The sequence below is a fragment of the Periophthalmus magnuspinnatus genome, chromosome 6 (genome assembly GCF_009829125.3).
Source record: "Periophthalmus magnuspinnatus isolate fPerMag1 chromosome 6, fPerMag1.2.pri, whole genome shotgun sequence".
Lineage (NCBI taxonomy): Eukaryota > Metazoa > Chordata > Actinopteri > Gobiiformes > Gobiidae > Periophthalmus > Periophthalmus magnuspinnatus.
Genome location: NC_047131.1, coordinates 15,527,327 through 15,551,998, shown reverse-complemented (window position 1 = coordinate 15,551,998; position 24,672 = coordinate 15,527,327). Strand labels below are relative to the sequence as shown.

Here is a 24,672-nt window from a genome sequence, read left to right as displayed (position 1 = left end):
CTTAGATATAACTATAGTTAGTCTAGATATAGGTAAAATAATGACTTTTGGCATAATTTGACTTTAGTAATATTATTCAATTCAATTCATTTATTTTTGTAACGCCCCAAAATCACAACAACAGTTGTCTCGAAGGGCGTTCATGTTTTAGTTGATGGGGGAAACCGGAGTACCCAGAGGAAACCCATCCAGACACGGGGAGAAACATGAAAAACTCCACACAGAAAGGCCTGGGCGACCCGAGGATCGAACCAAACCCTCTTGCTGTGAGGCATGAGTGTTGCCACTCAGCCACTGTGCTGCCTACACACAATTACACACAACATTATTCTGAAAAATACTACAATAAAATAATAACAGTTGAGTACACTGTTCAGCTGCTCTATGAACGGCTGAAGTTCTAAGTGTCCGGACTTAGAATTTCAGCCGTTCATATGGCAGACATAAAGAGACTAACCACAATAAAAACTCTTTTGAGTGTATCTTTAGGCCTGACCTGTGCCTTTGCCTCTGCCTCTGACGGGCCTTGGACGGTGAGTCCTCTCCCAGGGTGGAGTAGTTGGCGTTGCCCCCAGGCCCCAAAGGTCCGGAGGGGTAGTAGTGTTCCGAGCTGCTCTGGCTGGTGCAGGACGAGCAGTCGTCCAGTGGGTCGGAGCCATTGGAGGTACGGGGTGGTCCCAAGAAGAAGTCGGGGCTCCCCAGGTTGCCCAGGGTGTGCGAGTGGCTCTCACTGTCTGACGTGAGAAGTTTGCCCTGGGACTCCAAGCTGGAGCTACGGTTTCTAAAGTGCTGAGCGAGACTGTGCAGACGGGTGGGGCTGATGTCCACCGACCTGAGAGTCATGAGGAACAGAACTAAAGATTAGCTGTTAGGAAAATATTATTTTTTATTGCAGCCTTACAGGGCTCTATAAGTACGACCATGACATGAAATAAACCAGGACCACCATGGAGGCCATGTTGAATGCCAGAGCAGGACTAACCTTGTGGAATGTACATAATGGGGGGTCCGTGCTTTCATGTCAGGGGTGGAGGGGGTGCTGGACTGACAGTTCCAGGTAGGCAGGGCCCTGACAGGGCTGTTCTGCAGAGAGCTACTGCCTCCTGCATCTGCACTGCCCGAGCTGGGAAAACGTCTATGACTAGAACAACACAGCAAAATAAAACAAAATATGACCATGATGAGGATGGACAAAGAAAACTAAGAGCTGATTCACACCTGAAATTCAGCACCAAGGTCCGGACTTAGAACTTACAAAGTGTTCTATTATTTTTGTTTGTTACCCAGACTATTGGTTTCACATTACCTCCCTCAAATCCAAACTACTGGACTTTCCCTGGTGCTATCTTTCCTGTCTTCATAAGAACTGGAGTGTGCATTGTGCAAAGTTTTTCCTTGTTTTGAGAAATAAACTGAAGCAAGACGAAACTTGGGCTTGACAGTGATGAGCCAAAATACAGGAATCGACAGGATCAACAGGAAAAATGACCAATCAGAAGCAGTGTTAGGTGGGTTTAAAGAGTTTCACTGGTTTAAATGTGCAGATACAAGTGGATTACACATCAATAATAATTATTATAATATTACATTATTATATTACATATAATTTTTTGGCTGTTTACTGTGATTGAATTTAAAGCAGACGACAGCAATGGAAGTGTCATTTTGGTTTATCTAATACAGTTTACAATGTGTTGTTGTTATGCTTGTGTACAGAAGGCATCTCAGTTTTGGTAGCTCTGGGGAGGAGAATAATTGACACTGATTGTGGGTGCATTTGGTAATTTTAGGTTTATCTTTAACCCACACAAGCAACAGGCTGTATTTTGGCAGAGTGGTTTGCAGCTATCTTGTCTGGAACCCAAATTTTACTAATCTGACATTTGATGAAACAAAGAGGTCTGTGCAGCTCTCCGCTGTGTTAAAGCGGCACAATATGCAACATCAATGTAGTTCATAATCACTGTGGGCTCGCCTCTTCCTTTTCTCCTGACATTTGCACACTCTGTCTTCCTCACGTTCGCTCTTCATCAAATGCATGTTACTTTCTGGATTTGGTCAAAAAGTCCGAACCTTCACACTGCATTGGACCAGACCTTGGCCCGGACCGACCCCACCACTTTTTCCTGAATTGAAGGGCCGATCCGGACCACGGCCCCCGGGAGCATTCACACCTGGACTTTGGACCAAACCAAACAGGAAAGTCAGGTAGTCTGCACCAAAGACTGCAAGTGTGAAAAGTCCAACTAAAAACGTGATCTCTGAAACTAGGATCCATGTTCAATGGAATATGGCCAGGTGGATATGGTAGAGGGAAAGTTGATGGGATGAGTGAATCGAGTGTATAAAAAGTAGCAAGATGTGGCCTCAACTAGAATTGCAAATAATCAAAAATCACAAAATGTGTATTTTTGTGCCACTTTGATGAAATCCTGTTGCTGTCCCAGTAAAATGATTACATTTTCAGAACATTAAGCGTGAATGTGTTTTACGTTCTAAAAACAATCATTACTAAATAAATAGCTGACGTTTTATTAACTAAACTAAATAATATTTAGAACCATTATGGTGATGGAGGCTGATTGGGTCAGGCTATGGCTTCAGACCCAATCAGTCTCTCCCAATGGATTGGACAACCATTTCCATCTACCACTGATAAAAAATACATACATATAAACTACAAATTCAAAACTTTAGTGGGCACAGGACCAAATTTAGAAAAGTTACTTGCTATGCCAATTGACATGAACAAGACACAAATTTAATATTCAAAATTTGTGGACAAAATTCTAGCAAATTGTAGCACATGAATACAACTCCTTTATGCGTAGTAACTGCTTTTGTGTTTGGCTTACATATACCAGCAGCACTTTGAGCACTAGTGCAAACGTACCTGGAGTGTGAGGAGCGCTTCTTGATCTTCTCGTAAGGCTCATCCAGGGACGACTCACTCCACATCTTGGGTTTGATGGGGGACTTGTCATAGTCAGAGCGGGTGTAGTGCAGGTGCCTGAGCCCATCCAGGGACTGCGGAGGAGGGGGACGGCTGTGGGATGGGGGGCGGGGAGGCAGGCCCTTGTGTGGGGACGCTAGAGGAGAGAAGTTGGGGGTGCCCGTGACCTGAGGATCATCTGGAGCAAGAGGAGATTTGTTTTTTGAGGTTTATACAGTGATCTAAGTCTAATAAAGTGGAAATTACCTATACAGTATTTTTGGCTGTAAACATGTAAACCAATGCTAAGGTGTGAACCATGTAAACCCATGCTAGGGTGTGAATAATACTATACAGGATTTTACATGGTAATACTCAATAAGTTCAACAACACCTCACAACAACAATACAGTCTTCAGACTATAAAGTTTGCTTAGAGAGTTCACAGTCCTGTTAACTATGTAATATTTATACAAAAAGAGATCTAAAGATTCTCACCATCATCCAGGACAAGTGCATCCGATAATGAACTATCTTCTGAACCAATGTTGGCCTCTGAAGAAGAAAAAAACAAACACTGAAATTAAAAAGTGTACTGTATTGTAAAAACTGGGATAAATCATGTTATATAAGAGTTAAAGTGATAGTATGTAACTTTCTGGAGGTGGAAAGTCTATTATTTAGTCTAATATTTCGTTGTTGCGCCTTTAGCTTTGATTACGACACGCATTCACTGTGACACTGTTTTGATAATCTTCTGCAATGTCACAAGTTATTTGCATCCAGTGTTGCATTATTTTTTCACCAAGATCTTGCATTGATGTTGGTAGAGTCTGACCACTGCACAAAGTCTTCTCCAGCACATCCCAAAGATTCTCAATGGGGTTAAGGTCTGGACTCTGTGGTGGACAATCCATGTGTGAAAATGATGTCTCATGCTCCTGAATCACTCTTTCACAATTTGAGCCTGATGAATCCTGGCATTGTCATCTTGGAATATGTCCGTGCCATCAGGGAAGAAAAAATCTACTGATGTAATAATCTGGTCATTCAGTATATTCAGGTGTCAGCTGACCTCATTCTTTGAGCACAGACTGTTGCTGAACCTAGACCTAAATCCAGCTTTTTTTGGCCAGGCATTGTATTTCTTTTTTACTTTAGGTTTTTATTTTAATCTACCAAATCCTTATAATCTAAATAAAATGAATTGTCCACTAATACAAATTTTTGTCAACTAAGAAACCATCGACCTAAATGGTCTACTTAAGGACTAAAGACCTATAGTCCTAATGAACTCATCTATCAACATATGCATTTCCAGATAAAAGTTAAGATAATTTTGCTGTTGTGTTCGTACCCTCGATGATGAGCGATGCTCTCTGCGTAGGCTTCTTGCCAGAGCGGACCCGGTACTCGTTGATGGAGTTCTCAATCTCCTGGAGCTTCTTGAGGGCGTTTAGGTAGGACGTCTTCCTCTGCTTCTTGAGCTTCTTGCTGCTCACATGAGGGTCACTGGCCAAACGCCGTGCTGCTTCTGTGATCTGAGACTGGATAGCAAACTCCCTCTCCAGGCGCTCCAGCTCCTCCTCCTGGCACAAACAAAATATTAATAACTAGGAATGTAAGTACTGGTATAATAGTGCTATTGCAAAGTACTACAGTATCACAGTGTCAGTTTGTGAATAATTGGTCTGAACAATTTCAGAAGAATATCTATTTTAGATTTTATTGTTATAAACATTACCATAAAATTTGCAAGATAAGATTTATTTTATTTTTTTATGTGAGACTTAAGATGCATTCACTCTTGTTTGGTCCTAAAGGAGATCAATTTTAGTCCAAATTATATGTGACGAATGTGTGTGAACCCACCCTCAAAGAATACATAAATAATTCATATTTCAGAGTATGTGAAAAATTTGTAAAGTAAAATTAATAGTTACATAAATACATGTATAATTACCTAAATAATTACTGCCCTTCCAAACCACAACCATTCAACATGACAATTTGGCACTAACGCTCACATTTTAAGAACATTTTTAGAGAACACTTTTCAACCATCACTTCTCCCAGGTTCAGCATTTAAAATCTCACAGCATAGCACAGCTAGTTTGAGAGAAGCAATGTAACTTTCCCACGCCCTCACACACACACACACACACACACACACTCAGAGCAGCCAAATTAAACACACTGAGGAAGTCATTCATCTTTTTGCAGCCCGCTTCTCATTATCAGACCCGTTATTGGACCCAAAAACTTCTACAATAGCAAGTTTGGGACAATTTTTTATTTTTCATGTGGATAGGACCAAGGATTATTATAGACATATCAACCATTGGTCAAACCATCTGATTTTAAACTATAAGCTCTTTAGACTTAACATAACCACAGTAATTCTGGACTCACTTCTTTTGAGATGTTGTTTCTATGCCTGAAATGTTCTGAAGTAAATAAAGCTATCTAGTGTTCATTCAATTATGGGTGTTTTTAGTCTTTAAAAATACCTTTAAAACGTATACAGAGAGTGGGGACGCTTCTCCACAGATCTGACCTGTTACCTGACCTGGTAGTGTCACCAACTTGTATCTATGGTAATAGATAGGCATAATGCCTTATTGTGCAACATTCTAGGCAAAGCAATAACATCTGGAGTGGAGACAGCAGGTGGTAAAACCCTCCTCTAGAAAAGTTGCATAGCGTAACTTTAAATATACATTCTGGTTATTTAAGCACTCCCAATTACATTCACTAAAAAGCATCTCAAACTTGAAGTTACATTTTTTAGCTTTGGAATAAGTTTTCAAATATTAAAGGTCTTGGCCCAGTACAGATATATTGTATAAGCAACTCTTGAGATCAAAATAAGTCTGCTGTGTACTGTCTGCATCTAAATAAAAAGCATTTTATTGTCAGAGAATCAGGAAGTCCGTGTTAGCATGCTAGTTGTTGTTAGCTTTACCAGTAAAACTCATTGCAGTGAATTACTATGCTCAGAATGCATAAGCTAAGTGAAGAATAACTTTGGACCACTGCTAACTGTTTGAAATTAGTTCTGTTTTTCAAGTTTTTAAGAAAAATCTGCTACGGCGCATTCAACCCTTTTTCTAAGCTGTGATACATTCACTTGTGTTGGGACTTGTCAGCTCTTTGGAATCTCTCCCACTAAACATTTCTGTGCCTGTTGGTTTCCTGTGTTTTACTGTGTGGTGGTCTTTAGGAGCAGCAGACCTGTAGGTGTAGGGCTTTCTGCTTACACTGCACTTCTTTGCGGTTAAATTGTCTTCTGGATTGTGTTCAGTCAGAGCTAAACCTCAGGCTCACACGTGTGCACTACCACTATCACCACTTCCTATTGGCACTGAGCACAGATCTATATTTAGGTGCAGTGCATTTTAAATACAGTGTGGCACAACAGAGCAATAGAAGAAGGTAAAAGAATCGATGGAGGTTTTGTGGTGATAGTGGTGATTTTTAATACTTTAAGGGCGTATTTAGCAGAATAGATTTTTTGGGAAATTTCCACCATTTTATAATATAATTGTTCCCTCATCAAAAACATGCCTGAAAAGTGTTTTAGATGTCATCCATGCATGTTTGAGTAATCTAGATATCTCTCCTGGGCCTTATTTAAACCCTAATTATGGTTAGCTGTAAGATTCTGTGCAATGCTCAGCCCACAAGCCTATGTCATCCATGCTTCCACATAAATTCTCCATAAATATACAAAAGCATGATACAAAACAATACACTACAACTTAATGTGTAATCTTTTGTGTATTAGCAAAATGCACAATTGTTTTTACATGTATTCTTACAGTGTGCAGGCTTGCCTCAACACTACCTGGCCTGTCACTTAACCTGATGGTGTCACTTGCTTGTCTCAATGTAGATAAGTTAAATGCCATACTGTGGAACATTCTAGGCATGCAATATCATATCTATGGAGACAAGCAGGTTACAAAAGTTTTACATCCTCACATAAAGTCTTCAGTATTACAGAATGGAATGCCAACTCCTCGGTGTAAACCAGTGCTTCTCAATTATTTTCTATCATGCCCCCCCTATGAAGAAGAAAACATTTCGGGGGCCCCTGCGATTATTATTAAATAATAATAATAATAATTATTATTCTTTTTTTTATTTTATCCTTATTTGAACTATACATATTTTTGGAACAACTGATTGAACCATTTGATACTCAAAAAATAAAATAAAATATCATGAAATTTAATTAAATATAAAATAAAATAAATTAAATAAACATCAAATGAATACATTCAAATTAAATAAATATAAAATTAAAACAAGCTATTTAGCAATTTGGTACGCCACCTTATATGATGTTCAGTGCTTGCTGGTTTAAGTGACATTCACAAAGCGCGATGATTGTTGTTAATATTTGGCACGTTTACGCTGAAAAAACTCCAGCGTCTTATCAGCGTGACTGAGGTGTAATGAGGTGGTGTCTTAACTTATTTGGCTTCATACTGTCCACTGCCACAGCAGACACCGGTCTGTCCTCTTGTCCCACCGGAGTCACGGTGAAGCCCAGTGCTCCATACTCTTCATCAGACTTCCTCATCTTACTTTTCGTCTCATTACCTTCGTCTATATCCGCCTTTCTTTTCATCCCTGTTAAAATGTTTTCCATAGTGTCTCTTTATCAAAAGTGTCTCTTGTTCACTGTTCTGTGTCACGATCTGTTCCCTCTCTCCTGTTCTTTGCTGCGTACGCGCTGTCTACAGTATCTACAGTGTCATACGCAGAGTCATACGCACCCCCCCGGTATCTCACCACGCCTCCCCAGGGGGGCGCGCCCCACTATTTGAGAACCACTGGCGTAAACAAAGGAGGGTCAAGTTTCTTGAACCGTCCTACTTTAAAACAGAAATGTAAGAGTAATAGTCTCAAAATACTACTGCTCACCTCTCCTTTGGGCAGAATCTTCTGCTCATCCAGTTTGAAGGCCGTCCCGATCTTACGCCGGATTGTGGGTGGCTCCTCTCCAGCATCCAGAGGGTACTCTTTAGGAAGCTTTCCTGTCAGCTCCTGCAGCAGTTCAGAAGAGCAGGGAAGTTGGAGGAAATTATGTAAGGTTTTGATTTTAAGTTTCATGACATAACTGTATCCTCACATACAAAGTGAACATGTTCAAATCAAATATAGCTTTCACTGCAGCCTCTGCAGCTCTGTCAGTGAATTCTGAGGGTTCTGAGCTTTCACATGAGGCATGGTCTGTCCATATACTGAGAATGAGAAAAACATATATGTGTCCTCTATCTGCAGGTTAAGGCACTGGCAACCCAGGCTCAGCTGTGACTATAATACATTTTGAAAATGTAAGAGAGCAGGCTACATACAGTTCCTTTAATACTACAAGCTACATTTGGATTTGTGAATCTATTAATCAATCAGTGAATCAACAAATTGTGAACCGGTGTTACTTAATAATTCCCCTTACCGCCTCCCTGATGCAGATGCTCTTGAGCTCCTCTATTCTCTGCTTAAGCGTCTCCTCTAGCGCCTCCTGTCGGGCCCTCAGAGCTGCTAGCATGTCCTTCTTAGCTGTCTGCGAGCTGTCCGACTCCTGGGAGCCTGAGAAACATAGAGAAGGATGAGTGACAGTAGTACAGCACATGGAGAATGTATACAGCTCTCTCAGGATGTTTACAGGGAAGTGCATGGCCTGTTCAGATAAGCAGTCAGAGTGTACATGTGAGGACCAGATTTGTGAGGCCAGTTTAGGACAAAGTGAGTGACGCTCCAAGGACCTGTGATGGAAAGTGTTATGTTTGTAACACACCCCCTCTCACATATTCTCCTGTCTATAGGTCTGTATTGTTCTACATGTGATACTGTGTGACAGAAAAAAACGTTTGCCATAATAAAGATAAACGTAAGGCTTAAGAAGTCTAGATAACAGAGGGCTAAATAAAGTTGTCTCCTATCCTAGCCTATCACTTACATACTGTTAAATGTAAAAATACTGACTGATTTGTTTGTTCCTGGAGTTTAAAGAGGGCGTATTTTACTTTCATGAGGTATTAACTGCTAACACATAACATATTTAGATCCCCATGTTACCTTTTATTGTTTTAAAAAATGCTATATTTGCTGAAAACAGCGTATTAACATGCATGTTTTCCTCTCCTCGCCCTCACTCCCCCTTCAGAGCCCTATCACAACACAATCAGCGTGCGTCCTGCTAATGAAACAACTGCACATCGCATCACGTTTGTAAAGTTGTCGTGTACTGAAACTTCATGGATGACATATATAAATCTTCTTCAGGCATGTTTCTGATAAGGGAACAATGTTATAACATTGCAGAAACCTAAAATAAAAAAATTAAAAAATTGCTTCCCCCCATTAACAAACATAAGTTTTTGGTCTTCATCTTAATTGAGCCCATTTTCAGCCTTCCTTCACCCAGCTGTCACATACAATGGCATATTCCCCCTGTAGTTCACACAGAGATCACCAGACGTATTGTTATTGTTGAGATAAGACTTGTTTAAAGGCCAGTGAGTAATCCACACACCTTTGGCCTTTTCATTCCTCCTCTCGCTAAATTTAGAGACAGGGGTCTGGTCTGGGGAGGGACTGGCCATGGACAAGCATATGAGTGGGAATACTTTTGGAGTTTAAAAACAAACTTCCTGTATGGAAGAACATGTATGTGGAACATATCGTTTTCAGTTTGAAAGAAGAACTCAGCCTAAATATCCACAGTTTGTGTTAAACATGTGAATGAAACAAAACTACAGCTATGTCTTTGATGAGGAAACAACATTATAACATAGATTAGAAAATAGTGTAATATGGGCCCTTTAAAAGCTACTTCAGACTTTTTGTAATATATATACCGGTATGTCTTTATTACTTTGGCCAGTGGAGTCGACAGTGGAGCTGTGGAGTGATTATTTTTTACTAACAACCAAAATATATCCAGTTCATGTCTCACTAAAACACTATGAATGAGTCCCTGTGCAAAACACCTCATTAATAAAAAACTACCAAAATCCCTGTGTGACTGGTTTATTATAGGAAGGCATAATGCATAATGATAGTAGTCACATACTAACATTTAAACAATGATGCTCCTTTTTTAGTAATAGTATGTAATATTCATACACAAAATAATAGTATGTTCTTTATCTTACAATGAGGTCTTATATTTGTTCTGATAAAGCTCAAAATGACACTAAAGCTCTTGATGAAAGCTAAAATTTTGGCCTATTACTTGGTATCTAGTTTCGATATTAGTTTTAGTATTGAGTAGTATGTGATTTTTGATACGTTTGACAACCGTACTAATGCCTAACTGGATGAGAGTTGAGTGGACTGACCTGAGGACAGCAGACTTCCACTGCTGCCGCTAATGATCTTGCCCTTACTGCCCATGTTGGCCAGTTTGGACGTCTTCAGTGTTCCGGTTTCTGTGAGGTCTATGGCGATTTCACTCAAGCTGCGCGCTGCGTGGATTTTAGACTGGGGAGACATTGAAAAACAAAAAACTTTATAGTGGGATTAGCTGTACGTTATAATTCTTTCTTTCAAACAAGAACAAATATGAATCAAAGAACCTTCTATCAATTAACAATGCATGTCTGGAGTTAAAGGTGCATTATGTAATATTTTCTAGTAGAGGCTCACCACCTGCTTTGTATCCATGGAGATGTTATTCCTTTGCCAAGAATAAGATAAGATAAGATAAACCTTTATTTTCTCACATTGGACAAATTTTCCACTATATGGTATTAAATCTATCTATCTCCATGGAAACAAGCAGCTGAGCAGCTGTGGAATATTCCAGGCAACAAGCAGATGACACCAGAAAAGTGACATAGTGCACCTTTAACAGTACATGTGACTGAGGTTTTCTGACACTGACCTTGCTCTGCTTGCGGTCCAGGTAGAACTGGTGCTGGCTGATAGCCATGGCCCAGATGGACTTGATGAGGGCGGGGCAGGCGTACCAGGTGTGCACCGCGATACCACTGTGGCCGAACGTCCTGCGGGTCACCGACGCACGGCTGAGGAAGAACATGAGCAAAAGTACAGTTTTCCATTTAATACAGGTGCACTTATATGTTCTGTGTCCGTTTTTGGTATATATAAGTTGCAAGTAATTATTGCAATGCAGATAAACAGAGATTGCCCACTATGACGTTAGTAAAGTAGAGGTAAAGTAAATCTACCATTCATTTTTCACGTTGCCTTTCCAAAAAACATTGAATTTTAAAAGCTTGCTAGCGGCTGATAAGTTTTGTGGTAACTAATGGGCATAAGAGGGATATGAAACATAATTTGCTTTAGAATTAAATGAATAATGACTTGTAATGAAGCTTAAATTAATGGCAACGTTAGAAAGACACTTAGCTGAGGCTAAACTCATAGATGTTTAATTTCTGTCATGCTTTTAAACTTTTACAATTTTAAGTTTTTAAAAAGTTGATGAAAACATGAATGAGAAATGTACTCAGATGAACCTCAGCGGGCTTCCATGTGGACTGTTACGGTCCATGATCAGCAGATCATTAGATTATGATATAATGCATACACCTGCTAAATTGGCCCCTCATTAATCACTTAGCTAAACTACTTCCTGCCATTTAGCAATGTGCCACAACCTCCCTCCATCTCACCCTCTCCTAACCCTGATCTTCTGACATCACACATTCAAGCTGAAATAAAAGTGACCAATGCCAACATAAGGCCTACATGATTTCAAAACATGACTGCATTTGTCACGAGCACTGTTGAGCTCTCCACTTCACCACTTTGTAAATGAAACAACTGCTGCGGCTCAGGCTGATAGCACACTTTAGACTCGCCACACACGAAGTTCCCATTGTTTACATCTGTCACCATAGCGACCTTCCAGCTAACAGGATGACAGCTTCCTTTGGAGAAAACACTGCTGCTCTCTGCTTTGTCCCTGCCACCCTTTCTTCCTACAGAAAAACACTGACGTATGCCTCAAGCTAAAACAATATGAGACAGGCCAATGATCCATAGATCCTGATGGGCAGTTAGCATGTGTTGGTCCTGGAGCTAGCTTATTTTAGGCTGCACTGGGACATGCTAATAATATGCCCCACTAGAAAGGCACAATTTTCCATCTAGTCTGTTTATCTATTTGACAAACCAACTATTTCTGTAAAGCTGTGAGGTTTCATGAGTAGGATTGTCGAGTATCAAAAATCAGATACTAATCAATACTAAAATTAGTACTGAAACTAGATACTCATTTGATCAGATATCATTACTAGAAATGTCACATTCACAGAACAGAAATTAACCTTTCCTATTTCTAACTTTGCCATTGATTTAAGCTTCAACAGTAAAGTACACAACAGCAGCAGTGGAATAGAAATGGTAATGGTACAGCATAGACATATTATACATAGTAGGGTTGTCAAAAGTATTATTATCGAAACTAGATACCCATTTAAGCAAGTATCAATTCTGAAAAAAACTATAACATAACTGGATAAAATTTGATCTTTTCTGAACAATTTCAACTTGAGTTTTACCTGAACTAGTGTAAGACCTAACAACAAATACTATTATTTTGTGTATTGTCTAAAAAAAGAGCTTTTATCACATGGTTATCAAATTCAGTTATTCTCTGGTACCAAAACTGAGTTTGAAATTTTAGTATCGTGACAACACATAACCATCATAAATATGATATACACACAGGCATATACACTGCAATTATGTATATATGATTATATTAAAATAAAAACAGTTCTTGGCCATGTGGCCACAGATTCTCAACAGTGATTGTCAAGCTTTTCAAACTTAGTACCACAATAAAACACATTTTAACTTCCAACAAAGCAGGACATAAACAACATCTAAAGTACTGTTGTTGCAATACTAAAATTTCAAACTCGATTTCGATACTATGCAATGTACTTGATATTTGATGCAGATTCCAATACCACAATGATAATTAAAAACACTCTTTCTTTAGACCAGGGGTGTTCATTACTTCGATCGCGATCTACCAGTCGATCGCGAAGGCATTTTGGCTAGACCACATCCATCCAGTCACGTGACTAATATACAGGACAACCAGTCAGATTACACCTGACTCTAGGTCACATCATGGGCGCTGCACACGCATAAACAAGCGTGAGTTAGCTTAACCCTATAGCATCAGATCCTATCGTCGCCGATAGAGCGGGTTACGGACTTTCCAGCAGCGTAACTCCGCAACCAGTCGTGCTCTCATGTAAATTCAAACGGCGTCTCAAAGTGGAGACATGGGGCTATCTAAATATTTTACAATCATTACGGTAATCTGCCTCTGTTGTCCCTCGAAGGTGACGAATGAGAGCGCGGGGGCTGTGGGGATTTTCCCAGTCATTTATTCGATGCATAAAAGAAAAAATACGGATGGATGTGTAAAATAGAAGTAGTTGTGTGAAAAAATTCAGTAAATTCTGATACTTCGTTTAACATGATTTTATGGCTATAAAAAAAGACAAAAACCGTAATCAACATGATTAGCTCTGTTATCGCTTTCAAACGAAAAATGCAATTTTACTCCTGGCTGTCAGAAGCTACTGCCCGAACTATGCATCCCTCACTGATTTCCATTCAGTGCAAGTCATCAGAGCAGTAATCATCGTTCAAGTAATTATGAACATGTAAGAAGTTCAATTGTGTTGTGCAGTATTATCTCATGACGTTGTTCAAGGTACATGAAAATGCACTGTACATGTAAGAATTCATAATACATTTACAAATAAATATATGTTTAACATTTTTGTATTAGGTGGTAGATCTTTCAGACACAATCATTTTAAAAGTAGCTCACATACTGAAAAAGTCTGAGCACCCCTGCTTTAGACAATAGAATGTAATTTTCAACATTAAATCATAGCACTTTCTTTTATATTACCATGTGGCCTTATATCTGTGTAATCCAACACTCGTCCAAGTAGGTTCCATAGTGGTCCATAGGAGTATAATTGTCTGTGTGGTCTTATATTCAGGAAAGGTTCATTTCTGTTCTGTGAATGTGACCTGTTTAGTATCAATACCTGCTCAAATGAGTATCTAGTTTCAAGACTAGTTTAAGTACCAATTAGTATTGGTACACACACACACACACACACACACACACACACGTACAATTGTGATGAAGTGTGAACGTACCTCCTGGGGTCATGAACTTCCACTGAGAATTTCTTTTCTCTGAAGTAGAGGTTCTCCAACTGCCGCCATTGGAACACCTGAGAGACACACAAATTTTTAAATCCACAGACTCTCCCAATCAAATCCACTCTGCTCCCATCCACGATTGTTTAAATGCTTTCAGATGACAACTCGAAAAGATAGAATTTCCAATTTTTAACTGTCCTCTTCAGGAATTTTCAACTTAATAGATCCCAAAGCAAGCAAAGTTTTTTCCCGGAGATGTAGCTAGCGAAATTCCTCACAGGCTAAAAGGAAAAGTTGTGAGCTAGCGTTGGGTGTTGACCATCTGTGTCCATGTGTGTAAAAGTTAGGTTTCCTGCCGTAGCTTTGTTAAGCACTGAGAGAGAGGAGAATGTAGGGGAGAGAGAAGGGAGGAGAGAGGGGGGTTAGCCTGGAGCCTCCCCTACCCGGTGACCCCTCCTCTTTCCTGGGGGGACATGCTTCCTGCTCGGGCCGCTGTGGTCTGGAGGTGTGGGTGTAGGAAGGGTCAAGGTGAAGAAAGTTTAAGTTGTTTTTTTTATGGGGTAAGGTATTTGAAGTACGCTTGGGTTGTGTTCTGTGAGTTGAGTATAAAGAATAGTTAAGATACTGATGGTATGAAATTGCAAATGGAAATACATATGGTATAGTTTTAACATAACTAAATACAAGGCCTTTTATATACTGTAATAAAGCATGCATTCAAATTAACTTTGTCTAGTTGTAATCTGTGGTTGTAGTTATGTAGCCTACTTTGGTTTTAGTCTAAAAATAATGCATATCTATGGAAAAAAGTGTTTCAAATTTGACTTGGATTAAACGGTTGAACACCCCTGTTCGCAAAGGATGTTGTTTTACAGCTCGATTTGGCACCCGGTCCGATTTGGCACTTTTAAAATGAACCCGTTTAACTCTCTTAACATGTTTAATTTTGTCCTTTGTCAGCTGTAGCCACAAGTATTTCTAGGCTTAAATATATTGATATCAAAATGTGTCAATTTAACAGAGTTTATTCTTAGAAATAGGAACAAAAACAATCGTATTTGACCAGAATCATCAAAGTTAGCCATTTTACTTATGAAGTCAGACTTAACTCAGTTCTGCTTTCTAACATTTACTAACCGTTTAAATGCATAATTTTCACAGAGTTTTTATATATTCCAAGAAAAAATTTGATCAAACAAAAATGAGATTTGAATGTGTAAACTAGCAACTGGGTTATTGTCAACACGATGTTAACAGGTAGATGCATTTCTTTCTCTAATTGTACTGCTGTGGTTGTAAAGAAACATTATATAGCCTACTTTGGGACATCATTGTATAAGTATTGTATGTTTTATATTCTAAAATAATGCATTTGTATGGAAATGTTCTTCAAATTCTGCAGAGAATGCCTGGATTAACTAGCTAGCAAAGGATGTAGTTTTTAAAAGAAAAAAAAAATAGCAATCAGGTTGTTGCCAAAATGACAGTAAAAGACCAGTAAATGTGTGAAAACATTAAAACAAAGCAGAAAGAAATTCTCTCATACACACTCATACATCTGACAGCAGTAGCTCTACTGAACACTCTTGTTGTGTCCTTTTCCACCTTGCCTAGTGTAAATGTGGCATGTGAGTGACTGGTTGTGGTCGGACGTGCCAGTGGTCCAGATTGGCAGCCTCATTTCTATCAGTCTACCCCAGGTCAGTAGTATCTTACCACTATGGAGTATGGAGTGATGAGGCTAAATCCAAAGCCCTAGTATTATAATATTTTGCACATTCCACCCTAGCTGTGAATGGTTAACTTACAACAGACCAGGTATTCTACCAATGTGTCCTTCAGTCTCTAAGTGTCGCCAGCTCATATTACTGGCATGAGCAGTATTTTAGTATGTCAGTATTGTACCATGCCTGGTCTATGCATTCTATCTAAACATGGAGTAAGTGCTATTTCCAACACATCAGCTGGAGAGAACTAAAAATACAGCTCCAACTACGTATGTGTGTGACAGGCAAAGACAAATGAGAGGGCTGCTATCAAAGCTGCTAGCCGTAGTGTACGTATTCTCAATGGGGTGTGAAATGTTAATGTAGCGTGGTGCTAAAAATATCAAGTGGGCTAGATAAGGAGTAGGAGATTGTAAAGCTGATTCTGCTTAACTAGATTCAGGCACGGACTGGTGAAGCTGTCCACATGTATGCAGACGGCTTGAGGGATAACCTTTGACCAACCACTGAAGCTAGAATTTAAATTCAGCCAGAAAGTAGAAAATTGAAAGACTTTTTGATCAGATTATTAAAAAAAAGTAAAAAAAAAAAGTATATCCTATAAAGTTAAAAGTCTGGAAATATCACTATATAGAAGACCCTTGCTTCAAATATTACACAGCAGCAGAACCATCAACCTCCTCAGCCTCTCTATCTTCTCTTCCTTACCACCGCCAGTTTCTTTTGTTGACTGCTAAATGATTGGGCATAAACAGACCCAAAATACACCAACTTTAAATAGATTCCTGCAATAATTTCCCAAAGGTCTAAGTACACATCTAAAAAGGTCACATGTGTCGCAGACAGGGTGGGAGGGCTCTGGGGACTGTGGTAAGAATAAAATACTATATCAGTAAAAGTGCTTGATTTGGGCATGAAGGCGCAGACAGCATTGTTTTAACTGTTGGGTGGAGGCCTGCACTGCGCCAGCCCAGTCACGGAGCTGCGCCAAGGGGACTTCCTGTTGTTTGTACTCCAACAATGATTTAGAGGAGAATTATCAAACAATGATATTTGAAAGTTTGGATGTAAGTCTTTGTGTTCACAATGGGGGATGTGTTCTAACACGTACATAATATTGGCTAGCACAATGTCAACATTGCAAGAAGCTAAATATGATGATATTGTGATAATGCTATGGTTAAAGTCCAGTATGTAACTTTCTGGATACGGCACATCACCTGTGTGATTCCATAGAAATATAAAGTTAAAACCATACTTTGGGCTGTTCTCCATGGAGATAGAAAGGTTATATGCCATACTGTGGAATATTATAGTCAAAGGAACAATATTTCCATGGAAACAAGCACAAGGAGGTTCTTCTCTAGGCCAAATAAGAGTCAGGTCTGTGGAGATGCAAGCCCACTCACATTAAGGATTCATATTTTTACACTTTTATACATTACACTGGTTTTGGGTGACATTTACATCCTGTGGCTTTAAGGCTAACACAGAGATTTAACTTTCTTAATTCAAATGTTACTAATCTGATTTTAGCCGTCATTTAATTATCTATCTATTTACTCCTAAGTTATAATTTTTTTGTTTTTGGTTTAGATGCTGTGAAATTTTTATTTTGACACAGTTTTGACTATTCAGTAAAAGCTTACACATTTTTGTTTAAATTTACCTAAACAGTATAATAGTATACGCAATACGCAATAATATCAAAATGCCAACATTAAACTTTTTTTTTTTTGCCAGCTACAATTCACATGATGCTAGCAGATACATGTTTTGTATTGAAAGACTTAGGACAGAAATGTAAGCACTGGAATGGTCAGATCTGCAGTGTTGAAGGTGAAGGTCACTTCCTGGTTTAAATGCTTGTATAGGTTGACACCAAGTGTTTATGTCTGTTCAGATGAAGAAAACCTCATCAAATAGGATTACTCAATGCACGTATAAAAGAAAAAGGTATGATTTTTATGCGTTAACAAAATTATATCATGGTTAAAATCTCAAAGTCAATTTAGCATCATGTCTACTTTAAGTTAGTCATTCAACAACATTGTCCCAATAATGTGGGTCTGAAAGCCACTAACAAGGCACTAAAATCCTGTGTGGCTTCCCTGTAAAGCCCACACCACAAATGAGCATGTGGTCTGGAGCTGCGGGGAGGGATTTGAACACTACGACTGAGGAGGAGTGAAGACTGCATTTAAACTGGAAGGAGCAGTCTTGGACTCATTTAATACACTACTTAACCATGTGACACACCTAGCTACGATGACCACCCAAAACTACTATTTGAATTAATAATAGTAATTTAGGGGTTTAAAATAAAGTCGTCATGGAAATAATGAAGTGAAAGTAGAGTGTTGTAAGTATTAGATTTATGTTAAAGTCACAATATGTAACCTTTTAGCCAAAAAATAGAAGCATGTGTTCCTACTGTGAGTGGGCTTGAATCTCCACAAACCTGACTATTATTTGGCCTGGAGGAGGGAGGCATAAAACATATGTATTTCTATGGAGAATGTTCCAAAGTATGGTTTTAACAGCTCCAGAAAGTTACATACCGTAGCTTTAATGCTTTAGTAAGATTTAGATTGTGCTTTTTCATACTGCTAAACTTTTACATAGGCAACACATTTGGGCAAAAATGTACCTTAAAATATAAAAATGTCCAAATTTTTGTTCAAACTATACAATTCATAAACTTTACCCAAGTCAATGTATTGTAACAGACTAAATGTTTACATACCAACCATCGTGCCTATTTTAACATACTTGAAACTTGCCATAAACCATTGTACAGGAATGACAAATTCGGCAAGTATTCCAAGATAGTCTCCACCTTAATGACTAATAGAGATGACAAACTGAATGATGACTCTAAATGACGGGGGCCCTGACTCATTTTATAATCTACAAACTGTCTTCCTCTGCTTTGTGATTAACAGGACCCTGACTGATTACTGTGAGGAGAGCTGCTTCTTCTGGCTAGACTAAACCATCTAAGAAAACAGCAGGATTTGTTTCCACATTTACATACAGAGTTTTAAAGGGTAAGGAGGAAGTGAGAGAGAATTTAAGGATTAGAGGTAATAAAGACCAGGCCAATGACACATAGGCTGAGTTATGCTTCGCTAGTCACTAGTGTTAACCTACTACAGCAACACATGTACTGTATTGTAATTAGAACTGTGCAATTAAATGAATTTTAATGAAGATTCAATAATTTGTAATGGTTGAAGATCAGCTTGGGTGTGTTCTAAGCCAATTCCATGTCTGTAAAAGCATGTAAATCAAAACATTGGAGGAAGAAATGTTGACTATTTTTGGAGGGTAAATGGCAATGATTATTGTTTGTGCTCCAAAAAAATAATAAAATATGGTGCAATAAAAGGCTACATTTAAATAGTGTTTTAACTGTTAACTGAAAAATCTCAAACTATGAATCACTTGTTGAAATGCCGACACTGCCAATGAGTACAACAGAAGTATGCACTGCTAATAGCATTTTCATACTCGTACTCAAAAATGCCAAGTCACCAATTCTAATTTCAGGCATTCTGATTATAACAATTAACCAAATTATGAGTAAGAATATAGGCAGTATAGCCCAGACATTTAGGCAATCTACACACGATCTACACAGGAATGCCATGTTGGTCTTCTAAAAAGTGAGGACTTATTAATTATTGAGAAGAACTTTATGTCCCATGTCAAAAACTTAATCCAAGTGTTGTGAAAAACTAGGTGCTAAAATAGAGCATGTTTTCATACATATCCAGTACATTCATATACTTATACTAAGATACAACAACAAATATGGAACCTGGACAGTCATTACACTCATCCAGTCTCACTCTGAGCACTGTCTTACAAACAGGAAGTCTGCGGCCCGACAGGAAGTGAGCACAAGGAAGTAGAGTTTAAAAAGAAGACGGCGTTTTTACTGGAACTGCAGTTATGGATGAGCAAGTGCCAAAGGACGCGGTCGATAAACACTCATTGAGACAAGGCCAAAAGCCACAAAGCACAACTTTACACACAGCCAGAGATCAGGGGTTAGAGGTCAGGGGAGATGACCGTGGATTGGAAGTATGGACTGGAAGTATGGGGTTTACATGCATGCCACCGGGACGCTACACATTCCAATACAAAGGTCTGGCCTGCTCAGTTTACATGGGAATCAAGGAAAGTCCCATAACTTTCCCATAACTGTTTACTTTTTATGATGTTTAAAAATAGTTGTGGGCCCCTATGAAATAAGTATTTAGCATTTTTCTAACTTGAAATAATCTATAGAAATCATGTTCCTTTAAAGCACCTGCAGTTTTACTTTAGTTAGAGAATGCTGGATTATCTGTCTGCTGCCCTTTGTTGGAAAAAATGAGCACTGAATCATTTTGAGATGAGAAACTAGCAACATGGCCATTGTCAACATGACGCAAACAGATAGTATTCATAAGTTTTGGCTTCCTGTTATATGCAACATTTAGCATATAATTTTGTTCTGAATTATTAATCACTGTGGCAATACCGCTAATGTTTCACCACCCTTTGATGAAAACTCATAGAAGCCCATCCTGGTTTCAATTGAAGATGCAGAGCTGAAAAATGTGTGACCTACTTCTTAATATTGATATTATTTTGAAGTCATTATAATATTGCTTTTGTACATTTTTGGTTACACTTTCTACTTATTTTTATAGTAGTATAATAGTCTTTTTATATAGTCATTTTAAGAACAGGTTAATCATTTTACTAAAAAAACAATAAATGAAGAAACCTTTGAATGAGACTTGGGACTGAGAGTAGCTTCTTACCTTCCTGGGTTTGACTTTGTCCTGGTAGTCGTACTGGAAGATGCCCTTATAGCTCAAGCCCAGCCACCATGGGATGCCCTGCTTGTCCTGAATCAACAACAATAACACTGTCAACAAAATATAATAAATATAACTGTAAACAGTACTGCACATATAATGAGTTTTAAATTGATATTAAAGAAGACATGTTATGATTTTTGGGGGTATTTAGTATGAAGCTATAACATGTATGTTTGTTTTGTTTTTGAACAATGGTGAGGGCAGGGATGGGGGTAGAGGAAAAGAGAGATTTGCAGGAAATGCAAGGAAAATACAGAATTACTTGAACTTGCATGAATCAACTGAAATCAATACTTTGACTAAGCTAATATTTTTTTCACTTAAAGTATCCACAATTGTTGAGCCTTTATCAATGAAAAAACAGATTTTTTTTGTATGCATTCCAGGGTTGTATCAAAAATCAGATACTAATTGACACTTAAACTATCCTCAAAACTAAATATAAAGCAGGTATCAATCCTAAAAAAGTCACATTCACAGGACAGAAATGAAGCTTTCCTGAATATCTTTAGAATGATCTTGAGCTGCATCAGAACAAGTATAAGGCCACATGGTAATATAAAAGTACTACAATTTAATGTTGAAAATCACATTCTACTATCTAAATAAAGAGTGTTTTACTATCATGTTCGTATCGCAATCGGTATTGAGTCCATTTGTTACTATTGAAATAGAGTTTGAAATTTGAGTATTGTGCAACACTAATGCATTCAATCGCATAACAAAATCAATCTATTAACAATAAACATTTACATTTTACCTTCCACCATCTACCTTTAACTTAATTACTACTGAGTCATATAAAATCGATTTGCACAGTGTAGTCCTACCTAACAACCCTATAATATAAGACAAATCCCCAAACCCATGGTACAGGAGGTAGTAATTTGCCCATTTGAAAGAAAAAGCAGTAATAAGCCGTACCTTTACAGCATAGTAATGTACTCCATATGTGGGCAGGGACTCCACGATGCTCATGTAACTGTGAGGAACACACAGACATATAAGTACTAGGACTAAAGTCTTCCTATAGTATTATCATATGTATGTACTTACTTTACTATGGCCTGCCCCCTGGACTGCCCATTCAACTTCTTATAGTGCTCGATGACCCGATCCTCACTGGAGAAGAAAAGTATGACTTAAATACATGTGACATGTAAATACATTTAAATTCATGGTCTTGTTCAGGTGTAGATTTTCAACAAAAAAGGTGAGATTGACTAATTTAAAAACAGTCGGCTAATGCTAGCTAGCTTGTATCTGTTACATTATTTGAGAGGCACCTATTTAACAGCACAAATGAGCTCACCTTTGTAGTTCAGCTAAGTCAGTTTTTCGGGTCAGATTGTGTTAAAACAAAGCTCAGATTAAAGTCTAACTTGAGTATCAGAGTTTCAGACAAAGCAGAGCCTTCAGTTAGCATCAAAGTATCAACATAAAGTACTGCTACTATACAGTTTAATGGTGCAGTATGAAACTTTTCAGGTATAAGATACGCCACCAGCTAGACTTCATAGAGGTGTTTCTGCTTCATCTGAAATGTTCAACAGCATGGCATTAAACTTTTCTATTTCCATCTGGATAAGCAGGTGACATTACCGGGCCAGTGACAGGTCAGATTTGTGGAGAGGTGACCGCGCTTATTGTAAGAATGCATGTTTTTCAAGGTATTTTTGCTCAATAAAGCCACCTCTGTGTTGGGGATGAATGCAGATAAATAGATGAATTCCATAACTCCATAAAGACAAGCAGATGACTAGAGGACCAAACTATGAAGAAACATTATGCTAGTTCGCAATGCAGGGATTGAAATTTCTCTACTACTAAAACACATCCAGTGGCACACATCCAAACATTTGCCTGGCTGTTTCTTATCCTGTGCGGTTGAATGCCTCTCCTCATCTGCACTGTTACATGCAGCGGGTATCCAAGTGCATATGGGCTTCTCCAAATGTGTTATTAATATGTTTGAGATATGATTCACAACACCTCAATCGAACTTCCTGGCATACATGTAAACGTAGTGAGTGATGATGACTTCTCACCAGTATGCCAGAGACGGGTGCTCCTTGAGGGCCTGGGTGGGCAGGGCAGGCAGTTTTTTCAGGTCGGCCCGCGTTGCATCATTACTGGGAAGGACAAACCACAAGACATGCTCAAAAGTACAAAAACAGACTGGACTTCTCTGCTGTAGGTGAATGAGCTGGAACAGGCAATGTGTGTCATGCATAAATAGACAGTTACTATTATTTAACAGAACGGCAAAGGGCTGGGAGGGAAAAATAAACATGCACGCGAAGCAGGAAATAGGAATGTTTGTAGGTCTTGAAAACACGTGGAGATAGAAAAATAGTAAAGTGGAATTGTTTTAAGTCTTCTTGTGTGTACAATTTTTATTTATTTGATTATATATATATATGGTTTATTGTTTGAAATGTGTTAAATGTTAGTTTTACATAGCTATTCTGTACAGAACTTTTGAAATTTAGTTTATACAATGTGCTAAAGCGATAAACCTTGGACTAAATGAATACGTGTAATAGTACTTTTCAACAAATGTTTTCTACTACCACAACTACAACTATTTCTATTAGTATTAATACCACAAGTGACATTATTACTACTACAACTACTATGGCAGTCTTACCACTAATAAAGATGCTATCGCTAGTATAATAAACTATAATTATCACAAACTTAGAAGCTAAAATGTATTGAAATATCTAAAAGTCTATGATGCAATTGCAAAGTAATGTTTGTAGGGTCATACTTAAATGCAGTACTGTAGTTGTTGTAGTAGTAAAATACATATTGAGTTATCAGAAGGTCTATCTTAATCCTTCAAGTTCTGTCATATTCATTTGGCCCCTGCATACAACTCTAAATAACAAAACAAAAAAAAGGAAAAAAAATCTAATATTTTACTATAATTAAGATAAAATTAGCAATTTAGGGTGTCAATTTTATACCAAATTATGATTATATATGTCACAATAAATCTTAATTACATTTTACATTTCATCAGTTGTAGACTTAAAGGTGTACGCAGAACTGTGGAAGGTAAATCTATTGTGGAGTATTGTTGTATTTTGGAGTAAAGGAAGCCGGGATGGGGGAGGGGCAGAATGAGGAATGTCTCTTGGTAGTGTCACATTCCTGGCCGGAGCAGGATATTTGCTGGTCTCACAGGCGGAAATGAGCTCAGAGGCTGTAGCATGTTATCAGGCCCAGTGGACAATGGGAAGGGGGCATTAGGGGACAGGCTATGTACTGTACTGGTATGTACTGGGACAAACTCACAGGAAGCTTTATCTTTGAATTAGAGTGGAGGTAGTGCGAAGATAAAGAGAGAATGGAAATTGATCTTGATAACTTCGTGTAATATGAAAAACTACAATTTATATGTTGTTCATGAGGCTGCATTAATAAATTTGCTGTGTTTTTCAGGCCTTACAGGTGGAGATATTCCAATCTAATTCATTCAAGTAAAGCATAATTATCTGACTGATGTTTTTAAGCTGGGTGCCCTTCCAGATGTAAGCAAAACCATATGGCAGGATATGCTTTTTCCATTGTGCTGACACTAGCATATAACCTTTAAAGCTTAATGTCTATAATAAGTTTACACACCTTCAAATTGTGAGTGTATTTCTGTTCAAAAGTTCCAGCAAAAATAACTGGGTATGTTTTTGAAGAGAAGTTGACAAATGCCTTTATTTTACTATAGTTTGTAAACATGAGCTACCTTTTTGTATGGATGAAATAAAATGTTATGGAAAATTGGGCTTACCTGGTGAAATCTCCTTTGGCCTCCTGAAACACAGCAAGGAAAAACACATTTACATTATCATATATATAGTCTGGAATCCAAGGTCTCTCTCTAGGCCAGTTACTCTACCCCCTAATGCACCTGCGATCTCCAACCCACTCAAAAACACGGAAAGAA

At 38.3% G+C, this 24,672-nt stretch overlaps 1 protein-coding gene across 3 annotated transcripts in view; it reads right to left on the bottom strand.

The window, feature by feature from the left end:
• The window catches only part of frmd4a (FERM domain containing 4A), a 107,743-nt gene that overhangs the window by 9,481 nt on the left and 73,590 nt on the right, over positions 1 to 24,672 (bottom strand). For 2 of the 3 annotated variants that reach the window (XM_055222728.1, XM_055222727.1), the window contains exons 7-21: positions 24,517 to 24,549; positions 22,772 to 22,855; positions 21,780 to 21,845; positions 21,648 to 21,705; positions 20,664 to 20,750; positions 14,114 to 14,190; positions 10,833 to 10,974; positions 10,288 to 10,429; positions 8,400 to 8,533; positions 7,865 to 7,987; positions 4,290 to 4,521; positions 3,431 to 3,487; positions 2,894 to 3,131; positions 983 to 1,141; positions 497 to 832 (exon numbers count right to left, since the gene is read on the bottom strand). In XM_055222728.1, the coding sequence (XP_055078703.1) occupies positions 497 to 832; positions 983 to 1,141; positions 2,894 to 3,131; positions 3,431 to 3,487; positions 4,290 to 4,521; positions 7,865 to 7,987; positions 8,400 to 8,533; positions 10,288 to 10,429; positions 10,833 to 10,974; positions 14,114 to 14,190; positions 20,664 to 20,750; positions 21,648 to 21,705; positions 21,780 to 21,845; positions 22,772 to 22,855; positions 24,517 to 24,549 (1,968 nt within the window). Of the gene's footprint in view, positions 1 to 496; positions 833 to 982; positions 1,142 to 2,893; positions 3,132 to 3,430; positions 3,488 to 4,289; positions 4,522 to 7,864; positions 7,988 to 8,399; positions 8,534 to 10,287; positions 10,430 to 10,832; positions 10,975 to 14,113; positions 14,191 to 20,663; positions 20,751 to 21,647; positions 21,706 to 21,779; positions 21,846 to 22,771; positions 22,856 to 24,516; positions 24,550 to 24,672 lie in introns of those variants that run through there. The other variant, XM_033968007.2, reaches the window with a different exon arrangement.